At 35.4% G+C, this 20,040-nt stretch overlaps 1 protein-coding gene across 6 annotated transcripts; it reads right to left on the bottom strand.

Annotated features, from left to right (window-relative positions):
* Positions 1 to 211: 211 nt before the first annotated feature.
* On the bottom strand, positions 212 to 4,168 carry LOC141611970 (uncharacterized). Of its 6 annotated transcripts, none has more exons than XM_074430646.1 (2): positions 3,873 to 4,168; positions 212 to 1,722 (listed from the first exon to the last, which is right to left on the bottom strand). In XM_074430646.1, exon 2 carries the CDS (start codon positions 1,652 to 1,654, stop codon positions 899 to 901), a length of 756 nt encoding a protein of 251 aa, XP_074286747.1. In that variant the 5' UTR covers positions 1,655 to 1,722; positions 3,873 to 4,168; the 3' UTR covers positions 212 to 898. The 6 variants fall into 6 exon arrangements, with proteins under 6 accessions (XP_074286747.1, XP_074286746.1, XP_074286745.1 ...); XM_074430645.1 differs by having other exon boundaries at positions 212 to 1,671; XM_074430644.1 differs by having other exon boundaries at positions 212 to 1,668.
* Between the last annotated feature and the right edge of the window lie 15,872 nt (positions 4,169 to 20,040).

Raw genomic sequence — 20,040 nt, 5'->3', positions numbered from 1 at the left:
TTAGGCATTAGAAGATTGCTTTTTATGTGAGTTCTCTATCATTGAAAATATAAGGACTTCATCCAAGGTATAGTCAGCCAACAAGGCATAGATGCCTCGTATAGCCGTCACCAGGTTACAATGTAAGCTGAGCACCAGGTTCCAGACGCGTCATGTAAATCTGCGTCTCCGTGTCAGGCAATCGATATTCTGACAAGTGAAAGACTTGGGGGACATTTCAAATATTTTCATTCAAAGCCAAGAACATGAGAATCTTTCAGAAACAATTGCCAAAAACATAGGCCAGGCATGCATTAATATTTTTGCAAACTACTGTAACTGTGACACATACAGACAGACACATATAAGAATCAAGAGCTTAGAGTTGCGAGCATTTTCATTACCACAGGCCCCACGGATAATTTATCCGCCCACGAATGCAACAAGATCCAATAGCACACATCAAACAGCACACCTCCTTTTCTAGTCATTTCGGTTATCTTAAATGCATGGCTATTGCTTCACGGACTACAATTGTCATTCCTTCTCTTAGGGTTGTGGTTTTAGTAGCTAATATGGGCATGCAATGCGGTCGATAAATATTCCCTGGCCTCGAACCTGAGATCCTATTGCAAGCTGCTTGCTGGTGGTTTTGGAAGTGCCCATCACCCTTTGCCCCTTTGGCCTTTCCCTATCTCTCTCAGTTCATATACCAACAATAGCTTCAGCTTTCAATTCTGTCATCTATTTTACTCCACTCCTCATATTACTAGCATCCCATGTCCAATACTCGACTCTCCAACATTGGTATGACACTTCGGCACTTCATTTTCAACCCAAAATAACAAGATTTCTTGGTGAAATAACCCAATCTGATAATTGGATCACATACACTCTACACCGAAGAATCTGTCATTGATCAATTCGAGTCTGCATTTCCATTGCCCCAGAATGGCAAACGTTGAAATTTGGAAAAAATAGATGTAGGACTTCCTTTACTAGCTCGCTTCTTGATCTCTACATCACTATCAGGATCTCGCCAAAATTTGATGATATGAAGGCTTTCTTCTTCTGTTGATCTCTGCACAATGATTTTCGATGCATACCCCTTTTTATTCATTAAAGCACAAAGCTGCCCAGGTTTATTTTCAGACAGAGTAACCATGTATAGCCATCCTTTCTCGGACAAAAGATTGTCGGCAACTGGCAATATTCTGTCAATAACGCTCCTTCCATTCTCCCCTCCAGCCCATGAAGCAACAATTCCAGCACACCCAACCTCGTCCTCTGGAGTTGGAACATACGGAGGATTCACGACTAACACATCAACAAGCCCAGCAAGACGCTTCTCTAGCCCTGAGGCAATATCCATGTTTGCCACCTCAGCATGAACCCCATGAACTTTGAGTGTTTCACATGTCACTTCCACCGCACATGGATTGATATCAGTCGCAAAATAGTGCACACCATTAGCCTCTTTCCCGAGCATTAAGGCTAAGGAGGTGATGACATATCCACTTCCACAACCAATTTCCAAGCATATTGTGGGTTGGTGTTCTAGCAAATTTGCTCTATCAGCAAGCAATGCGTCGACAAGTGCAAATGAATCGTCACAAGGTTCATAAACCTCTGGGTGGGAAGCGACAAGACGAACATCAGCAATTTTAGGAGGCATCTTCACCTAATCTCCTGCTAATTAACAAAACGTACCGGACTAAGTTTCCCATTCAACGGAGAAGCCAACTACAGTCATTGAGAAAATGTAAGAATAAACATAATAACGGAGAAGCCAACATCAGCAACTTTATATATGTTGAATATTAACTGTCACGATTTGGTCCATAAACTCTCCCAAGACTAAAAAAATCTCCACCCATCATTCTAACCCAGGCAACAAATCTTTAATTTGGCCTTACACGAATAAACTTTGCACCCATCACTCAAATATAACACCAAATATGGTCATCTCACTACATCTTATAACATAATAAGAAGCGAAATGATCCATCCAGCCCGGACCTAAAATTACAAAGTTGTTGCATAGACTGACAAATATGTTGAAGACAAAAAAAACTTTGATCCCTGGTCGGACTGGACAAGGTCAAAGATTGAAATTTAAAACCTAGGATCAGACATTCGGAACTAGCCGTATATTTGATTAGAGAGGCTCTGTCAAATTTGAGAACCCAAACTGATAACAAAACACTAGACACATATGATAATTCACCATCATATAAATCTACGAGTATACCAATGTCGGGACTGCAAACGAAAAAAAATCACAGAATATATACAAAACTGTCAGTGCAAAACTCTAAATCGAAGCATTATACTCAAAATTGAAACATTACGATTCCTCGTGCCTTCTACAGTCTAATTCCAATTGTGATTATTGATGCCTGGGCAAATACTGAAAAAAGACATAAAATGGACTGTATTCACTTTTTAGCAACTGAACTCAAAAGCCCCAATATATTCAATTTTTCACTAATTCACCAACGGATTGAATCTATGAACGATTGATCATGGTGTAAATGCAACAGTAACAATGGAACCAAAATACACAGTATAAATGAAATTCAAATGTACAAACAAAAAATTATAACTTACTGTGGTTTTATGGGTATGTAGGATGAAGATTATGAAGAAAAAAGAAAATATGCGGTTGAAAATCTGGGTTAAAGAAGAACCCAAGGCGAAAACAAAGGATAGAAGAAGCCAAACAGACAATTGCCAACCTTAGGTCTTCGTTGAGTATTGGAATTGACTAATTGAGTTAGCAATTTAAGGATTTAAGACGTTTTTTTAACCGCTCTCAAAATTAAAATAAGGGTAAATTATTTACTTCAAATTCAAAATTACTATTTTACACGATCTCTAACACCCCTTTTAACTCAATAATATTTTAATGGAAGACTATTTTATGATGAATGTGAATATTATATTATCATGTTATTTTTTTACACTTATTCATTGTCAAAGTTTAAAAATCAATCTAAAAAGATTATTTCGAAAGGAGTGAACTACCTCTTATCAACTTTTTGTATCTTCCGAATTTCTGGCAAAAAAAAAAGACGTGAACTAACCGTTCTACCCTTGACAAATGTACTCTTCCATTTATCGTTTCTTCTGTTCTTCCATTTTTCCAAATTTTTTACCTTACAAAATATACCATATGGACAAATATACCAAATTGATTAAAATTCTTCACAAAATCGATTAATTTACATGGTCTTAAGTTGTTTCTAAGTTGTTTCTTCACGCCCCCCACATCAACATGTTATACAAAACACCAACACCAACATGCCATCTAGTTCCTTATCACCCCAACCTAAAAGAATTCGGCAGCAATTCCCCACGCAAATACACGATGTAAAACAAATAACGCTCCACACAAGTAACCGGAGAACATTTGGGGAATTGATATCGAATTTATTTCTTGTAACTTGGAAACCTTAGGCATTTATCACTAAGTGATATTTAACATTCAAAGACAGTCTTAAACGGGAATTATTCAAATATAATTCCTAATGAGTAATTTCTAAATGGGTACTGAGGCAACAAATGAATTAAACATGTTATACAAATGCTTAAAAAGAACAATAATAACAACTATATTATGATATGATTAACATTACTAATACAAGTGTTAATCAGTCGTTAAACCAAATTATGAAGAAAGTAAAGTCATTTATCAATTAAACCACATTACAACAACATACGGCTCGGTATATTTTTTAGCAAAGAGAATGTCCAAGGAAAATCATTTATCATCGAAGTTATATCAAACAAAACCCCTCAAATCAAATCATCATAATTCGAGCAAAAAGAGGTGAAAGAAACGTGAAAACCACTGTAAATCAATTAAACCACATTGAATAATAGAATCTCACCTGATCAGATTGTTAGAGATGATTGTAAGAGCTTTGATGGCAGCCACAAATGAAACAGGTGCCCAATTTAATTAAATTTAAAAAATTAAGAACCCTAATTGAGAATTTAAGCAAACACAAAGCGTTGACAGACGGAGGGAGTGATGTAAGACAGGAGGGCGATATACGGACGGAATGACGGAGCAGACCGGTGGAAGGAAGACCGGTTTGGTGAGCGGACGGAGCGTGTCGCGATAATGGGAGAGTGTGAAGGAAGTTGAAAGTCTAATGAAGTTGTTCCAATTAGGTTGTCTATTTCAATGATACAAATACTCCCTCAACAAAAAAAAAAAAAAAAAAAAAGAAGGCCAAAAAATCTCTAAAAACCCTAATCTCCATCAATTATTTTATACGAAATATTTCAATTAGGCCCTATTCTTTCGAGTGGGGATTCTCTGTCCCATTTGATGTCCCAATATTTGTGCGACTACAATCACCTTCTAACACATCAACAAATTAATATAATTAGTACAACATTTTATTTTGCAACAAGTGATGTGTCAAAAGGTGATTGGAGTGACACACACAATGGGACACAAAAGTGGGACAAAGGATCCTTACTGTATTCTTTCTAACTTATTTTCAGTTCAGCTTCATTCAGTTCAATTAAGTCAGTTCAGCTTCATTCAGTTCAGCCTATTACAATTTTACTCATCTTAAACTTAATAGTTTTTATTTATTAATATTGTGAATAATATTTATTTATTGTTAATATTATTATTGTTTTATTATTTTTTATTATTATTATTATTATTATTATTATTATTATTATTATTATTATTATTATTATTATTATTATTATTATTATTATTATTATTATTATTATTATTATTATTATTATTATTATTATTATTATTATTATTATTATTATTATTATTATTATTATTATTACGTGAAAGTGGTGATTAACCCACATAGCTTTCACCAATTGTGAGATTAAGCGCATAACTTACAAATGTAACAATTAGGCCCCATACTTTGACTAAAAGTGAAAATGAATCCATTTTTTTGATTTCTAACCAAAATTGCACCAAAAAAATCAATATCATCCATTTATACAATTTATCCATACAATGAAATTATTTTTAATATATTTATAAATTGTATGAAATTTATTATACATTTCGGGAAAAAAAAACATTTGAATGAATTACATAAAATTTATAATTTGTAGAGAAATTTCGTATGTATATATATCAATTATATTAAAACTAGTAAAAATATTTTATCTAAAAACTATGTTAATTGATAAATTATATAAATACTTTTAAATATTAAAAATTATTTAATGTACAATGAGTCTAAATATAAAATAATTTAATGATATATTTTTGTTAAAAATAAAAACGGGATTGGATTTCACTTTTTGTAAAAGTTATGGGGCCTAATTAGGGCTAAGCAAAATTATACGATACGGTTTTACTATACGTATCCGATACGCTATACGAATTTAATTATACGGATTTTCGGATGTCCGATACGGTTCTTTAAAAATCGTATCGGATAAGGATCGGCAAAATATGAAACCGGATATACGGTATCCGATACGGTTGCCTTTTTCTAGAATAAAATAATAAAATATATACATAAATCACAAAATATCCAATATGTTGCTGATTAAACCTTATTAGTATCTATAAATATTATTAAAAAGCTAGACATTAAACGCCACGTAGACAAATGTGACATGGCAACAATTAATTGTGACGTGGCAAAATATAGTCCACGTGGAAATACTAGCATAGTAGTACACATGAAATTTTTTTTATCAATTTCACATTTAAAAGTTACTCTCATAATCTATACAATACTATTAAAAGGGTATCAAAAATGCCAAATTTAATTGTGACATGGCAAATTTTAATATGACATGGCAAATTTAAATGTGACATGGATTATCAATCAAATCAAATTATTATTAGATATTTATATTTATTTAACCCTCTAAACAATTGATAAACTTCGTGACCTCACTAAAAAGAAGTATTTGCTTGAGTAAAATTGAGGCAATAATGAGTTTATTAATGTCAATAATTAATTACCCGTAACTATTTTCCATTGTTTAGCATCCGACCGCTCAAAATTCTTTCAGCTATGCCTTTCTAATCGTGACTTCTCAGTTTACTTCAACTCTTCGACTCCCCTCTTTAATCTCTTTCAATTGCCATTTTATCTTCTCCCCTCTTCATACTTCCTAATAAATTGGAAAAAAAATGTTCATTTTATGTCCACTTACTGTTATTATTTTGTTTCAAAGGTGAGTTTTAATTTTTATTTTGAATATTTTATAATTCTAATAATTATTTATCTACTAATGTTACCTTTGGACTTTAGATTATTGAAAAGTGGAATTATTTGGGAGAGCAAAACTAGAGACCCCGTAAAGCAACAACACTCTATCATGAAAATTGACTAAGGTAATTCTATTTTTTTGACTAATTTTTTAAAAAGTCATCGTACATTAGAATGAAAGTGAATTATATAAAAAATTATGTTGTTTGGATGTAATTGTTCACTTATGCATCCTCAAATTTGGCCTTGAGATAGTCTATTTCATATATATATTCTTATTTAATTGCCTTTATATTAGTATGATCTCCAATATATGGAGTATAATAAAAAATAATACTATTGTCCTAATTATTTATTTACCTTTTATATTCTTTATCGGGGGTATTTTATTCAAAGCTAAACAAATGAATGAGACGAAGGGAGGTAGAAGTTAATGATGTTTTGCACACTATTTCGATAAGTAGTTTTTCACTATTGCGGTAAATGATGATATCTTTATCCTATTTTTTATGTTCTTTAGGCCACCTACTTGAAAAATTAACAAAAAAATTCAACTTTTTATTGTGGATAACAAGTAGCCTTTTCATTTATTTGCGAACTCTTAATTTCTATTTTGTGATATATGAAAATGCAATAGCAAATAGCCTGAAAATTCAACGAGCCATATGACAATAATAGATGTAACTATAAACTATTAAATAACATAACAATAATATGATAAATGATTTCTAATAAAAAAAAATCAAATACTCCTTACATGTTCTAAAATCAAACTAGAATTCATAATTGAAAATTTCGGATAGATTTGATTGGTACTAATTTTAGGATTTTAGAGAATTAGGTTTAGGCAAATGAAAAGTGTACAACATAAATACATTATGTTAGTAATGAGTAATGACAAATCAGATTATATAATATCATATTATATAACGATATTCTTACGGTAACGACACTACTAGATTTGTTAATACATCCGCGTGCACACTTTCATTTATAGTATATAAGAAAATATTGGTCATTGATGATATTGAGCTACACAATTATTGGTATTATATGTATCACAATTTTCAATAAAACCAATTGTTTTGGGTAACACTAATATGCTACTAATATTTACATACCCACATAATAATATCACAGTTCATGCGAAATTAAATATTAAGATGTTCTAATTTTTACCAATACCAAAATACATGAACTACAATTCATGTGCAAGAGTTTTGCGTGCCAGCGTATACACAACAAAGCAACAAAGATGTTTATGTGTTCCAAACCAACAAGATTAAGTTTATGCATGAACTTATAAAATCAATCTCAAATGCACCCGTGATTTTCACGGGTACAAAGACTAGTTAAACTTTATAAGTTATTTACTCTTATAACTTTTTCACACACTTTTAAGTTACTAAAAAACCTAACAGTCACACATAGAAAAGAAAAAAAATATGTTAAATTACGTAGGTGAGGCTGAAAACCGGATACCAGATATACGGTTTCCGGATATACGGAAAAACCGGATATACGATTTCCGAATATATGGAAAAACCGTATCGGATAAGGATAATACTAAAAAATGAGATCTAAAAAACCGGATATCCGATACGGTTTCCAAAACCGTATTGGATATCCGGTTTTGCTCACCCCTAGGCCTAATTCCTACATTTGTAACTTATGGGGCTTAATCTCACACTTGGTGAAAGTTATGGGGGTTAATCTCTACTTACGCGATTATTATTATTATTATTATTATTATTATTATTATTATTATTATTTATTATTTTTTTTTTTTTAAAAAAAAAAGGGCGCGCAGCTTTCATTATAATAAAAATAAAAGGTTTACATTAAATTGGTGGGGAGCCGAGAGACAATCTGGGCTCCCACACCCTTAGCAATAGTAAAGCTAATACGAGTAAAAATGTAAGCGGCTACCCGAGCCCAAAGATCCGAGATACCGAGAATTTCGGATCCGCTTGAGCAAGGCAACAAAGATCCGAACTCAACTCCCAAGCGAAGAGAGAAAGAGAAAGGTAGGAAACCATAACCGCTACCGCGCACAAATCCCCATACTTAGCACACTTTCGCCGAGCAAAGATCGGGCCGACAACCCGGCCCGGCACAAAATCTGCCAACCCAGTCTGAGTCAAAGGTGAAGAACCTGTCAGGTCGACGCACACATCACGCCCCTTGTCCCAAGAATAAAGCAATAAATCCGCAGGACGAAGAGAGCCACCATGCCCATCAACCAAACCGATATCAACCTCCTTCCCCGCAGAAATACCAGATCTATAGCAGATTATTACTATTATTACTATTATTATTATTATTATTATTATTATTATTATTATTATTATTATTATTATTATTATTATTATTATTATTATTATTATTATTATTATTATTATTATTATTATTATTATTATTATTACTATTATTACTATTACTATTATTACTATTACTATTATTACTATTACTATTACTATTATTATTATTATTATTATTATTATTTAGCTCTTTTAAGTTCAGTTTAGTTAAGTTCAGCACAGCTCCATTAAGTTCAGTTCAGTTTAGCTCGGTCCAACTCCATTTAGTTCAGTTCAGTTTAGCTCATCTCAGTCCCATTTTGTTCAGTTCAACTCTAAAAAGCCAAAAATAACAGGGCCTTAATATTTCAATCAATAGTATTCTAACTTCTATTTAATAAAAGTCTTCCATTTGGTGAGAATCATTTTTCAGTCCCTTATTTTGAAGGTTTTCCATTTATTCGTGGATTTAGTCTCAATAATAATATAGTCAACAATTGTTCGTTGATGGTTCGTAGCGTCTTCTTTCAAAGGGTACAAGTGATTTATCAACGATCTTTGGAATCTGTCAGAGGTAAATTTTATCTCATAATGAATCAAACGAAGGATCCCCTCAAAACTTCTTGAAGATATCGATAATAGGACGAGCTGAATTGTCAGATGATATTTTGAGATTCCTAATTTATAAGAAAAATATTTTTCTTTGGTTTCCGTTAGATTAGTTTTCAATTATACCTATTGTGATTCCCTGTATTTTATAATTATATATATTATATTATATTTCAACGAGTTATGTATAAGACGGAATAATAAAATAATAATATTAAACAATAATACGTATACATACGTATACACTTCTACCTACCATTATATATACTCCCCCCCTCACCTTATCCACCATCTTATCCACTCAATATCTCACAAAATTCACACAAATTCTATAGACAGAAAGAAGAGAGAAACGGAGAAAAGAAAAGGGAGATTTTGTCCCTCCGCCTCGAGATCGTAAGGTAATACCATCTTAAACTACTTTATATATTATTTAATTTATACCATTGACCCGCCTTGACCCCGACTCACCTCTGACCATCTTTGACCTGTCATTTGACCGCCGTTGACTACCCATAATCGGGTTTGACCGAGTAGATCGAAGCTTTGTTGTTGATTGTGTGACCATCTTAAGACGGATTTTTACTTTGGTTATCATGGCTGACTTGGGGAGGCTTTGGGTGGTGATTTTTGTGGGTAGTGTGGGGATCACGGTGGTGGTCATAGGTGGTTGATTGGGTGGCGGTAAGTGGTAGAAAATAAGTGGTAAAGAGAGGTGTATGGGCTGTTTTGGGTAGTGTCGTATGGTGTATCATTGTTGTTGTTGTTGTCGTGTTTTGGAGTGGTGGTGGCCGTAGTTGGTGCCGAGGCTGGCGGATGGGTCCACCGTGGTCAGGGGAGGCCACAGTGGTGGCGGGTGGTGATATCGTCCTAATTTAGGACGATTTAGCCCCGTCTTATTCTCTTATTTTAACTCGATTTTGCATGCTTAATTAATTAATTAGCTCATTTAATTTCTAATTTATTATAATTAGTCGTTGTAGTCATATTTAATAATTATTCGTATTGTTATTATAATATTAATATTATTACTATTATTTAATTAATATATTAATTTAATATGTAGGTAAGGCGGAATAACGAGGAGGAGACTCGAGTTAGAGTAACTCGAGACGGAAATAAGACGGGTCAAGGCAAGAAAATAAGGTGGAAAGCCAACCATTAACTTATCACCTTCATCACCTACATGCTACATGCTACATCATCACCATCTCCATTAACAACCTCCTTTCCTTCCCCTGTCTTCATCTTCATCGTCCTTCAATCACAGCACAATACCATTCAATTCATCCTCTATTAAACCCGACATCGCCATTTCAATCCTAAACCACCATCTCCGCCTCACCTCTAATCTGAAGACAAACCCGTCTGCAAACACCATTACTCCCCTGCCCATGTAAGCTCACCATCAACAATGGCATCCTTCATCATACATACCCCCTGCATCCCGTTTCGACATTTTCATTCACCACCTTTAATCATCATCACCAGTTCAATCACCATTAACCACCTGCCTCTGCCTCCATCACCATTCCTTCCCCTGCATCTCCATCTCCTCTACCTTTCACTCCTCCCGTCATCATCATCAACCGCCGTTCAAACCAGATTCAACCACCATGGCAGCCACCTTCATTCAACCCACCTTCACCTCCATCGTCATTGTTCACCATTGGAACCCGTAGCCACCATCATCACCACGACAAATCAAGCATTATCGCCCGCTTCATCATCATCATTCGACAACAACCACGACAACAGCAAAATCAAGCAACAACAACAACTCGAGTCCTATGCCGGTACCCCGGCAGTCGACTACCCACACCGGCTGGGAACACATCAATATTTGGTCCAATTAATTAAGAGCTCACTGCCGGGCTTGTCCACCGGCAGCCGGGCAACCGGCACGCAACACGCAATCCACATCTTGCATCAATTTTGTGCTTCTATGCCGGTGCCCCGGCAGCCGACACACCGGCACCCACCAGCAATGCATTAATTCTTCTCCTTGCTTCAAGACCCTCGCTGTCGGTGCCCTGGCCGGCGGCCGCCTTGCTGGCAGAGGCCCCACTACTTCCTTTTTTTCCCCTTTTTGCTTTCCTTTTGTTTTGTTATCGAGATGTTGTATCGTGACTTGAATTAGATTAGTCATTAGGTTTATGATTAATATTATTATTATTATTATTATTATTATTATTATTATTATTATTATTATTATTATTATTATTATTAATATTATGTATTATTATTATTATTATTATTATTATTATTATTATTATTATTATTATTATTATTATTATTATTATTATTATACTATTATTATTATTATTATTATTATTATTATTATTATTATTATTATTATTATTATTATTATTATTATTATTATTATTATTATTATTATTAGTTATATTATCACTAGACTAGTATATAAGGACCACTCATTAGAACATCACATACCCTAGATTATCATACTTTACCTTAGCTTAACTTACTCTCTCACATTAGATTAGAATAATTAGTCTCTCATACTCTCTCATTATTGTAATAAGAACCCTAATATTTCTCTCTTTAATACCCTTTAATTAATCTTTGTTCATCATTAATTTAATTCCTCTTTAGTTTATTCAAGTTCTACAATTCTCAATAGTTTATATTTAGATTAGTGGGTTGTAATTGGAAGAAAGAAGAGATCCATCCTCCCTATTTCAACCAAAGTTTCCATCTTTAATTACTATTGGTATAATTCTTCTCCTAATTTCATTTTTTTTTTCATTTATTTACATGTTTATTGTAGTTTAATCACTTGCCTTTATATTATGATTGTTCTTCCTATTTTCATGTTAAAGTTCTCATCTTTTGTTCTCAATTTCATAATCATGTTTGAGTAGTCATTTGCTAGGGTGATGGGGGATCTTATGTAGGTTAATTGTGTTTTGATTGTTGGTTTTGACACAAGGGGGAGTCTTTGATTAAAAGCTTTGTTGTTGTGCATACCAAGTGTTTGTTGAAAGGCTTGAATGAGAATTTGAGTTCCTTCATCTTCTTTTGCATGCTTAGGTGAGAACTTAGGCTTGTATTGAGTTTGTGTGTAACAATAGCATGTTAGGGAGGGTTAGAGCGAGAGTTTGACCCGACCTAGTCTAAGAGGACCGTCTTGCACCGAGAGGTGGAGACCTTCCTTGACCTTGCTCTTAGGCTACCTTAGTTATAACCATAAGTCAACCACATCCTACACTAGTGAACCCAAATACCTTAGTTTCCTAATTCATTGAGTTACGTCTTTCCATTTACCTATTTGTCTTAGTTTAATTTGTTTTAGTCATAATTCATTGTTAATAACCAACCAACTTGCTTTCGACTAGAACTAAACTAGGAAACAAACGATCAATTTAAGAACCATAACACCGTCTCTGTGGATTGAGCTCCTTACCCTACTACATTCATTAGTTAGGTATTGAGTTTACAAATATTGTTTGCATACCGAGGAGCACGATAAACTTGGTATCAGGTGGTGGCTGCATTGGTGGCGGAATGGAGTGTCAGAGGGAGTGTGTCAGGGTGTGTTGTGTTGGTGTTGTTGTTGTCGTGTCTTGTTGTTGTTGTTGTTGTTGTTGCCACGGTGTTAGGCGTGTTAGAAAATATTAATCTCATTATTTAACATATTCATATATGAATCAATTTATTTAGTCATAAAATAAATTCTAGATCTTATGCATGCAAACATAAATAAGATAAGAGAAGAAATCATTATTCTTACTATATGATTTCGGTTTTATGGGCACCAACAAGATCTCCTTGTTGTTAGTTCTTGAGCTTTCCAATAATGGATGAACAAGATTCAAGTTTAGAATCTCTCCCAAAAGCATATACCCAAGGAAACCTCTTAATAAGTAATATTATTATGATCTAATAATAATATAAGTCTTACTATAAAAATTGACACAAAAATATTTGTAAGATGGGAAACTTTCTCCAGGACAACACACTCCTATTAAGAGACTGGTAAGGATGCATTCCAGAGAAGGGATCAATGTTGGATACAGTACTGAAAATTTTGGAGCATTCTAATACAAAGAGGTAGTTGCTTCACCAGCTAAGAAGAGTAGTGAGAAAATTGGTAATGCTGTGACTCCTTCTTTGTCTAATGGATAGAATTGGTTTTTGGAATGTAAGGGGAATGAATAGAGTAGGAAAACAAAGAGATATTAATTATTTTTTGCAAGCGAATAATATAGGTCTTTTTGGCCTTTTAGAAACTAAGATAAAGAATAAAGCCTTCAATAAGGCAGCTGGTAGTTTTAATAATTGGTGCATTACAACCAATAATGGATATCACTCTGGTGGACGTATTTGGGTGCTCTGGAACCCAACAATTTTTAGAGTACAAATTATGGAATATAATGCTCAGTATATACACTTGAAAGTTGATTCTTTGGTGGAGAAGAGGGTTTTCTGGCTAACTATGTGTAATACTCCGTATTTATGAGTCTTTGGGTACTCTATCGAGTAGGCCTTACTCTGTCGAGTAAGGGTGAGTTGGGTTTGAAAATAGTTTCTGACCTGTTGGGTACTCGATCGAGTAACTAGGATACTCGATCGAGTAAGGGGGTACTCGATCGAGTACCTTAGCTACTCGATCGAGTAGCCGGTTTACGGGGAGTTATTTCTCGGGTTTTGTTAATTATGCGATTAAGATATATAACCTTATTCTGTCATCATTCTAAACACTTTTGCAAAACCTAATTTACTGTCAAAGAGAGAAAGCAAGTACGTTCATCATCTTAATCGCATTGTTAGCGAATCCCGGAGTTTGGAAGGTCGGTTTTCATCGTTGGTTATACCGTTGAGATCCTTGCGTCGAGGGTAAGATCTATGTACCCTTTTTATTGTCTTTCCTTTAAGTTGGTTAAACCCTAATCTAGGGATTTGGGGGTTTTTGAGTAGTTTGTGATTTGGTAGCATTTGTATGTTGTATGATAGGAGGAGGTTTCGTAGAAGAAGCTTTTTGATACAAATTGTAGAGACCGTCGATAGTTGTGCTTTCCAGGTAGGATTTCCTACTCAGTATTAGTCCCATAATGGGATGATTGATGATGTGTTGAGATTGATTGTTTGATATAGTAATTGTATTGTGACGGTTGTGATTGTGATTGTGATTTTTGTCTATGGTTCTCGAGGCGTGTCCTCGGCTGAGTGGGGTCACTTGCGGGAGTGGCTTCACGCCCTAGTTTCGCCCTTCGTGGAACCCGCCACGGAAGGGGATGTGCACATTAATGGACAGGGTTATCGCTCATTATGAGGAGCGGGGATTTGGTGGGTACGGCTGCGGTCCCCCCCAGGCGGGCGTAATGGGTCCCGGTGGACGGTCGGTGATTGAGATTGTTGGGATTGGTGTGATTGTGTGTGTGTGACGGTTAAGTCGCCTGTTTATCTTATTGTTGATATATTGAGTTGTGTGATTAGTCTCGACCCCGTTTAAATGTTTTAAAAATCGTGGTGATCCATTCGGGGGTGGTGAGCAGTTATTGAGCAGGTATGATATGACGCGTATGGGATAGCTGGGATGAGTCATCACGTGGCAGTTAGAAGTCTTCCGCTGTGTCAGACGATGTTTTATAGCTTTGATAGTTTTAGCAGTAGACCGTCTGAGAATCTTGTATTTCTTTTTATCAGTTTGGTATTGCTATGTAATCACTTTAAACTTTACTTTCTTTTAAAGTTGTTTCATTATTGTCTTATGAATATCATGCCTCGGGTAACCGAGATGGTGGCATCCTTATACCTGAGTGGTCCTGGTAAGGCACTGGAGTATGGGGGTGTTACAAATGGTATCAGAGCGACGATCCTGAAACCTGTAACCAATAAATTTAATGAATATAGGGAGTCAATTAAAATGAACCCGGGGTAAAGGTTGTAGGAGCTAATGCAAAGACTTGGGAGACGTCCTAAAGTCGCGAACTCGCCCTACAATTTTGAACCGGTCACCATGGGATATGAGTCGGGATCGCTATGTGTTTATCCTGTGAATTGTGTACCTATATGGTGATGTGTGGCATGAATCAGTGGATGTATGTATGTGGAGAATGGGGAATGTGTAAAAAAGATGGTGATAATGTGATTTCGTATGTTGTTGATTGAAAGCATGTTGCATGATAGTTGGTTTACAATGTTGGTTGGAATTGTTAGAAAAGTGTATGAGGATGATGAGTAATGTGTTGGAAATGGATGAATTGATTGGAAAAGATGGAGTAGCAATTGCATGAGAATATGAATTTTGTGATTATGAATATGTTTAGGTGACGAAGTGTATTTGTAATGTTGTTGTATTAGTAACATGGAAATAGGATATGTAATGTATGAGAATGTTGTGTTACGAAAAGTTATAAAATTTAAAGTATGCGGTTAGTACATGACTAATGAGTTAAATAATTTATGTGCATGATGGATGTTGTTGCTTGATTTTTGAAGATGGTAACATGAGATTATCAATAATGGTTTTATGTGTACTGAGTCGTTTTGTCTACCTTGTTGTTGTTTAAGTCGTTTGGGAAGTAAAAATCAATAGTTGTGTTTTTCGTTTATAAAGAGGTTGTCTTTAAACTGTTATAACTTGAGATGCATAAATTATTTTGATGTGATTCCAATTGGAGGTGATAACTTGTCCTTTTACGATTCTAACGATAGGTCACACGCCCAAAACGACCAAGAAATGAGTGAGTTATAATCGTTTCTAAAACTGGACAGTCTTGAGAATTGGGGTACTCGATCGAGTATCCTTGGTACTCGATCGAGTAAGGGGGCACTCGATCGAGTACGTTAGTTACTCGATCGAGTAGCCCTGGTGATTTGTTTTACGTGCTTCTGATCTTCACCTACTCGATCGAGTAAGTCCCTTACTCGATCGAGTGGCCGATACTCGATCTAGTGACCCCTGTTTTGGGTCATATGCTTATCTTTTGACATTCGTTGCATATTATGTTTAATTCAAAGTTGTTATTTTACTTCTTTATGCATTGTTTTACATGTAAGTTGGTCTTGATACGTAAGTTACCCAATCTTATGGGGTGGTGAGTGGCACCTTATGGTGAGTATGAGTTTGGTGGGAGGAGATGAGCTATATGTGGTTGTCTTTGAGAAGTGGAAAAAGAAAAAGAATATTGATGAGCTGATTGAGGCATGGTGCAAGTTTTGGTGAGACGTGGTGAGTGATTTATTCGCGAAATTGAGTGATGTAAAAGTAAGTGAAAGTGGGTAAGGGATGATGTGGGTCTAAGGAACGTGAGAATGAAAAGATTGAAAGGAAGGTTTGGATAGTGGCAACTTGAGATGTGTAAAGAATTATGGAGTAAGATGGTTAGGAGTCGTGTGGGTCAAGAATATATGTAGTGAAAATTCGTTTTAAAGGGGTTGAGAAGAGTGGTATATAGTGAACTTTATGGAGACATGTTGCGAGGTGGATTTGTAGACAGTGAGTGAGTTTGGGAGATTTGGTTTATTAAGAGGTGAAACTACGTGTGATTTCTTTGGGCATTTAACGGCATGAAATGAAGTTGTTTAAACAGTGAACGTTGATTTTATGGATATATTAGTGGCAAGTGTGAGTGATAGCATAGCAAGAGAAGATCCATGGTAAGAAAGAGCGAGGTGATATCGATATAAATAATGGGATTTGGGTTTTAGAGCGATGAGAAGGTAATTGGAGCACTAAAGAGTTAGGTAGAAGTAATAAGGAGTTGAATTATTAAATGGTATTGTTGAGTATAAAGAGAAAAGAAGGATAAAAGTAAGTTGAGAAAAATGTTCACCGGAGTTATGTGACATAAAAGTAAGGAATCGTCGAGATGTATGATACTGTCAAGAGTAAGTAAGTTAATGGTTATACAGAAGTGTCAGGACAACATGATTAATCATGAGTTTAGAGGAATTAAGGGAGTATGAAGTTGGTGGAGTATTTGCACGATACGAGATTTTTAGTGGAGAAGTTAGATGATGATACAATTAAGGATAGTATTGAAAAGAATGTTGAGGTAATTTTGTTGATGGATTTGATGTTCGTTGTTTGGGATGTTAACCAAAGATAGGAAAGAAATCGTGATGTTTAGAGATGGGTGTAAGAGGTTTGATGTCCGGACAGTGGTAGTGTTATGATTTGTGACTAGTGGTTAAGGGTGATGGTATATTAGAAAGGTAGCAATCCTAAAGAGGTTGATTTTGTAGAGACCAGATTGATATGTATGGTTGTGAGAGAGAGCATAAGATGTGGTTATATGAGGCGGTTGTTAGTAGTTGAGTATTAATGGTATGGTTATATTTGGCATGAGGTGATGGTTATGCGAATGAGAGAATGTGTTATGAGGGGCATACGAATTAAGCTCGGGTGAGAGGTAACTTTTATCTGGTGGTAACTTACGTGATCAGGATTGACTGGTTGGATGTGATTATGGGTCTGTGATATATAAATGTTTGTGTGAGGTTTTAACTTCACAAGACGTGGTATGGTGTGATTATCATAAAGTTGTTATTTGAATGTTCTGTAATGCATGTTGGGTACGCTAATCTAATTGAATGATATTAAAAAAGGTAATAATTTGAGTGATCTGGCATGACTGGTTATACTTGTATGTATTCATGATACATGTCAATCTGTGATATGGTAAGGGGATGATATCCACGAGGTTATTATCTGTTTAATTCATAAAATATGTTATGTTATGATTTAGTAAAGTGGATTTGAGTAAGTTTTTCTTGTCGGAGAAGTTATTCTGAGTCAGTATTTATGGGAGTTGTATGCAGTTGTGATGACTATCGATGTGGTTGTGGTGCCCCGGGTGGTGATCCGGGCACGATATTTAGTGTTGAGATGCGGGTATTTTTTTTTTCGCACTGCGGTGTGGCTGTTGGTGGCGGTGTTGTGATGTCGTCACCGGTTGTGGTGGAGTAGGAGGGATGATTATGATTCGAGTTTCGAAAGTACATACCAGTCATACATAGATTGTTGTTTTGTTTGATGTTGCTTCCTGTGAGTTTCAGTTTGTACAGATAGACAGTTGTTTTGTTATCGATGTTTCTTACCAGTTAAGTTTTGGAATGAGGGTAGAGTATGATATGAAAGAGAGTTGTATATGTTTTCGTTGTTGTCATGTTATAGTGACATTCTGTTGATGGGACACAGTTGTCAGAAGTTGTTACGCTACTTTTGACCTTGTTTTAAGACGAGGCGTTAGACATAGTCATGGTAAGTGATTAGTGGAACATATGTTATACTAATCTAGACGCTGCACGTGGGTCATAATCAGTTTTTGGGACAGTGAGTGTAGGGTGTTGGGTATTAGTGTCATGTTAAGTTGTGTATGAGTTTTGTGGTAATGAAAGAAAAGAACTTGAGGATCTAGTGAAAGGAAACGTAACGAGTGTGGATCGTGAGTTATGGTTTTGGGAGATAGGTGCTTTACATAGAGAGGTATGTTGTTTTGCAGTAATAATGGAGAATTAGTATGGTGTTTTGCTACGAGTTTAATGGTATAGGTTAGGTGGTGTGCCGAATGAGTTGAGGTATGAGAAATGTTTAAGTAAGAGAGCCTTGGATATATGCATGGCAAGTGTTTAGATTATAGGTGGTTATCTTTGACATGTGGTGGTGATGAGGATAATGAGATGATATAGCTAATGATTTAGTATTAGCGAGTTACGCGGACGTAACATTTATCTTAAGAGGAGTAGGAAGCGATAAAAGAGAGTTTCATGGTGGTGCATGTTGTAATATAATTGGAAGTAGAGTGTTAGCGTAGCGTAAAGGAGGGATTTTTTTTGTGGATGATACTTATAAAAGGCCATGGCCGTGCTTGTAGTAGTGTGATGTTTACGAGTTCGAGAGTTTTGATAGTGGCATGATGATGTTTATGAGTGTAAGTAAACTTCGAGGACGAAGTTCCTTTTAAGGGTGGTAGAATGTAACATTCCGTTTGATGATAGGGGTATTTTGATATTGGATTGGTTTTGGATGATGTATTACGAAGCTAGTTGGTAGTGTATGGAGTTAGTGTTGAGAGAGATATAATGGAGTCGATACGATATCGTGAGCCATGTTGTGAAGGTAGGAATAGTTAGTGGAGTTGGTGTTATGAGTTCATGGTTGGGTTGGAGTTTTGTTTTGAGTTCTTAGTCACGTTGTTGTGTCTTGATCGAGTTAGTATGTTTGTTTTTGAGTATGGGTTGAACTTCGGGGACGAAGTTCTTTTTAAGGAGGGAAGACTGTAATACTCCGTATTTATGAGTCTTTGGGTACTCTATCGAGTAGGCCTTACTCTGTCGAGTAAGGGTGAGTTGGGTTTGAAAATAGTTTCTGACCTGTTGGGTACTCGATCGAGTAACTAGGATACTCGATGGAGTAAGGGGGTACTCGATCGAGTACCTTAGCTACTCGATCGAGTAGCCGGTTTACGGGGAGTTATTTCTCGGGTTTTGTTAATTATGCGATTAAGATATATAACCTTTTTCTGTCATCATTCTAAACACTTTTGCAAAACCTAATTTACTGTCAAAGAGAGAAAGCAAGTACGTTCATCATCTTAATCGCATTGTTAGCGAATCCCGGAGTTTGGAAGGTCGGTTTTCATCGTTGGTTATACCGTTGAGATCCTTGCGTCGAGGGTAAGATCTATGTACCCTTTTTATTGTCTTTCCTTTAAGTTGGTTAAACCCTAATCTAGGGATTAGGGGGTTTTTGAGTAGTTTGTGATTTGGTAGCATTTGTATGTTGTATGATAGGAGGAGGTTTCGTAGAAGAAGCTTTTTGATATAGCTGTAGAGACCGTCTGATAGTTGTGCTTTCCAGGTAGGATTTCCTACTCAGTATTAGTCCCATAATGGGATGATTGATGATGTGTTGAGATTGATTGTTTGATATAGTAATTGTATTGTGACGGTTGTGA

Source organism: Silene latifolia, chromosome 11, assembly GCF_048544455.1.
Source record: "Silene latifolia isolate original U9 population chromosome 11, ASM4854445v1, whole genome shotgun sequence".
NCBI lineage: Eukaryota > Viridiplantae > Streptophyta > Magnoliopsida > Caryophyllales > Caryophyllaceae > Silene > Silene latifolia.
This window is presented reverse-complemented; position numbering and strand designations above follow the sequence as displayed.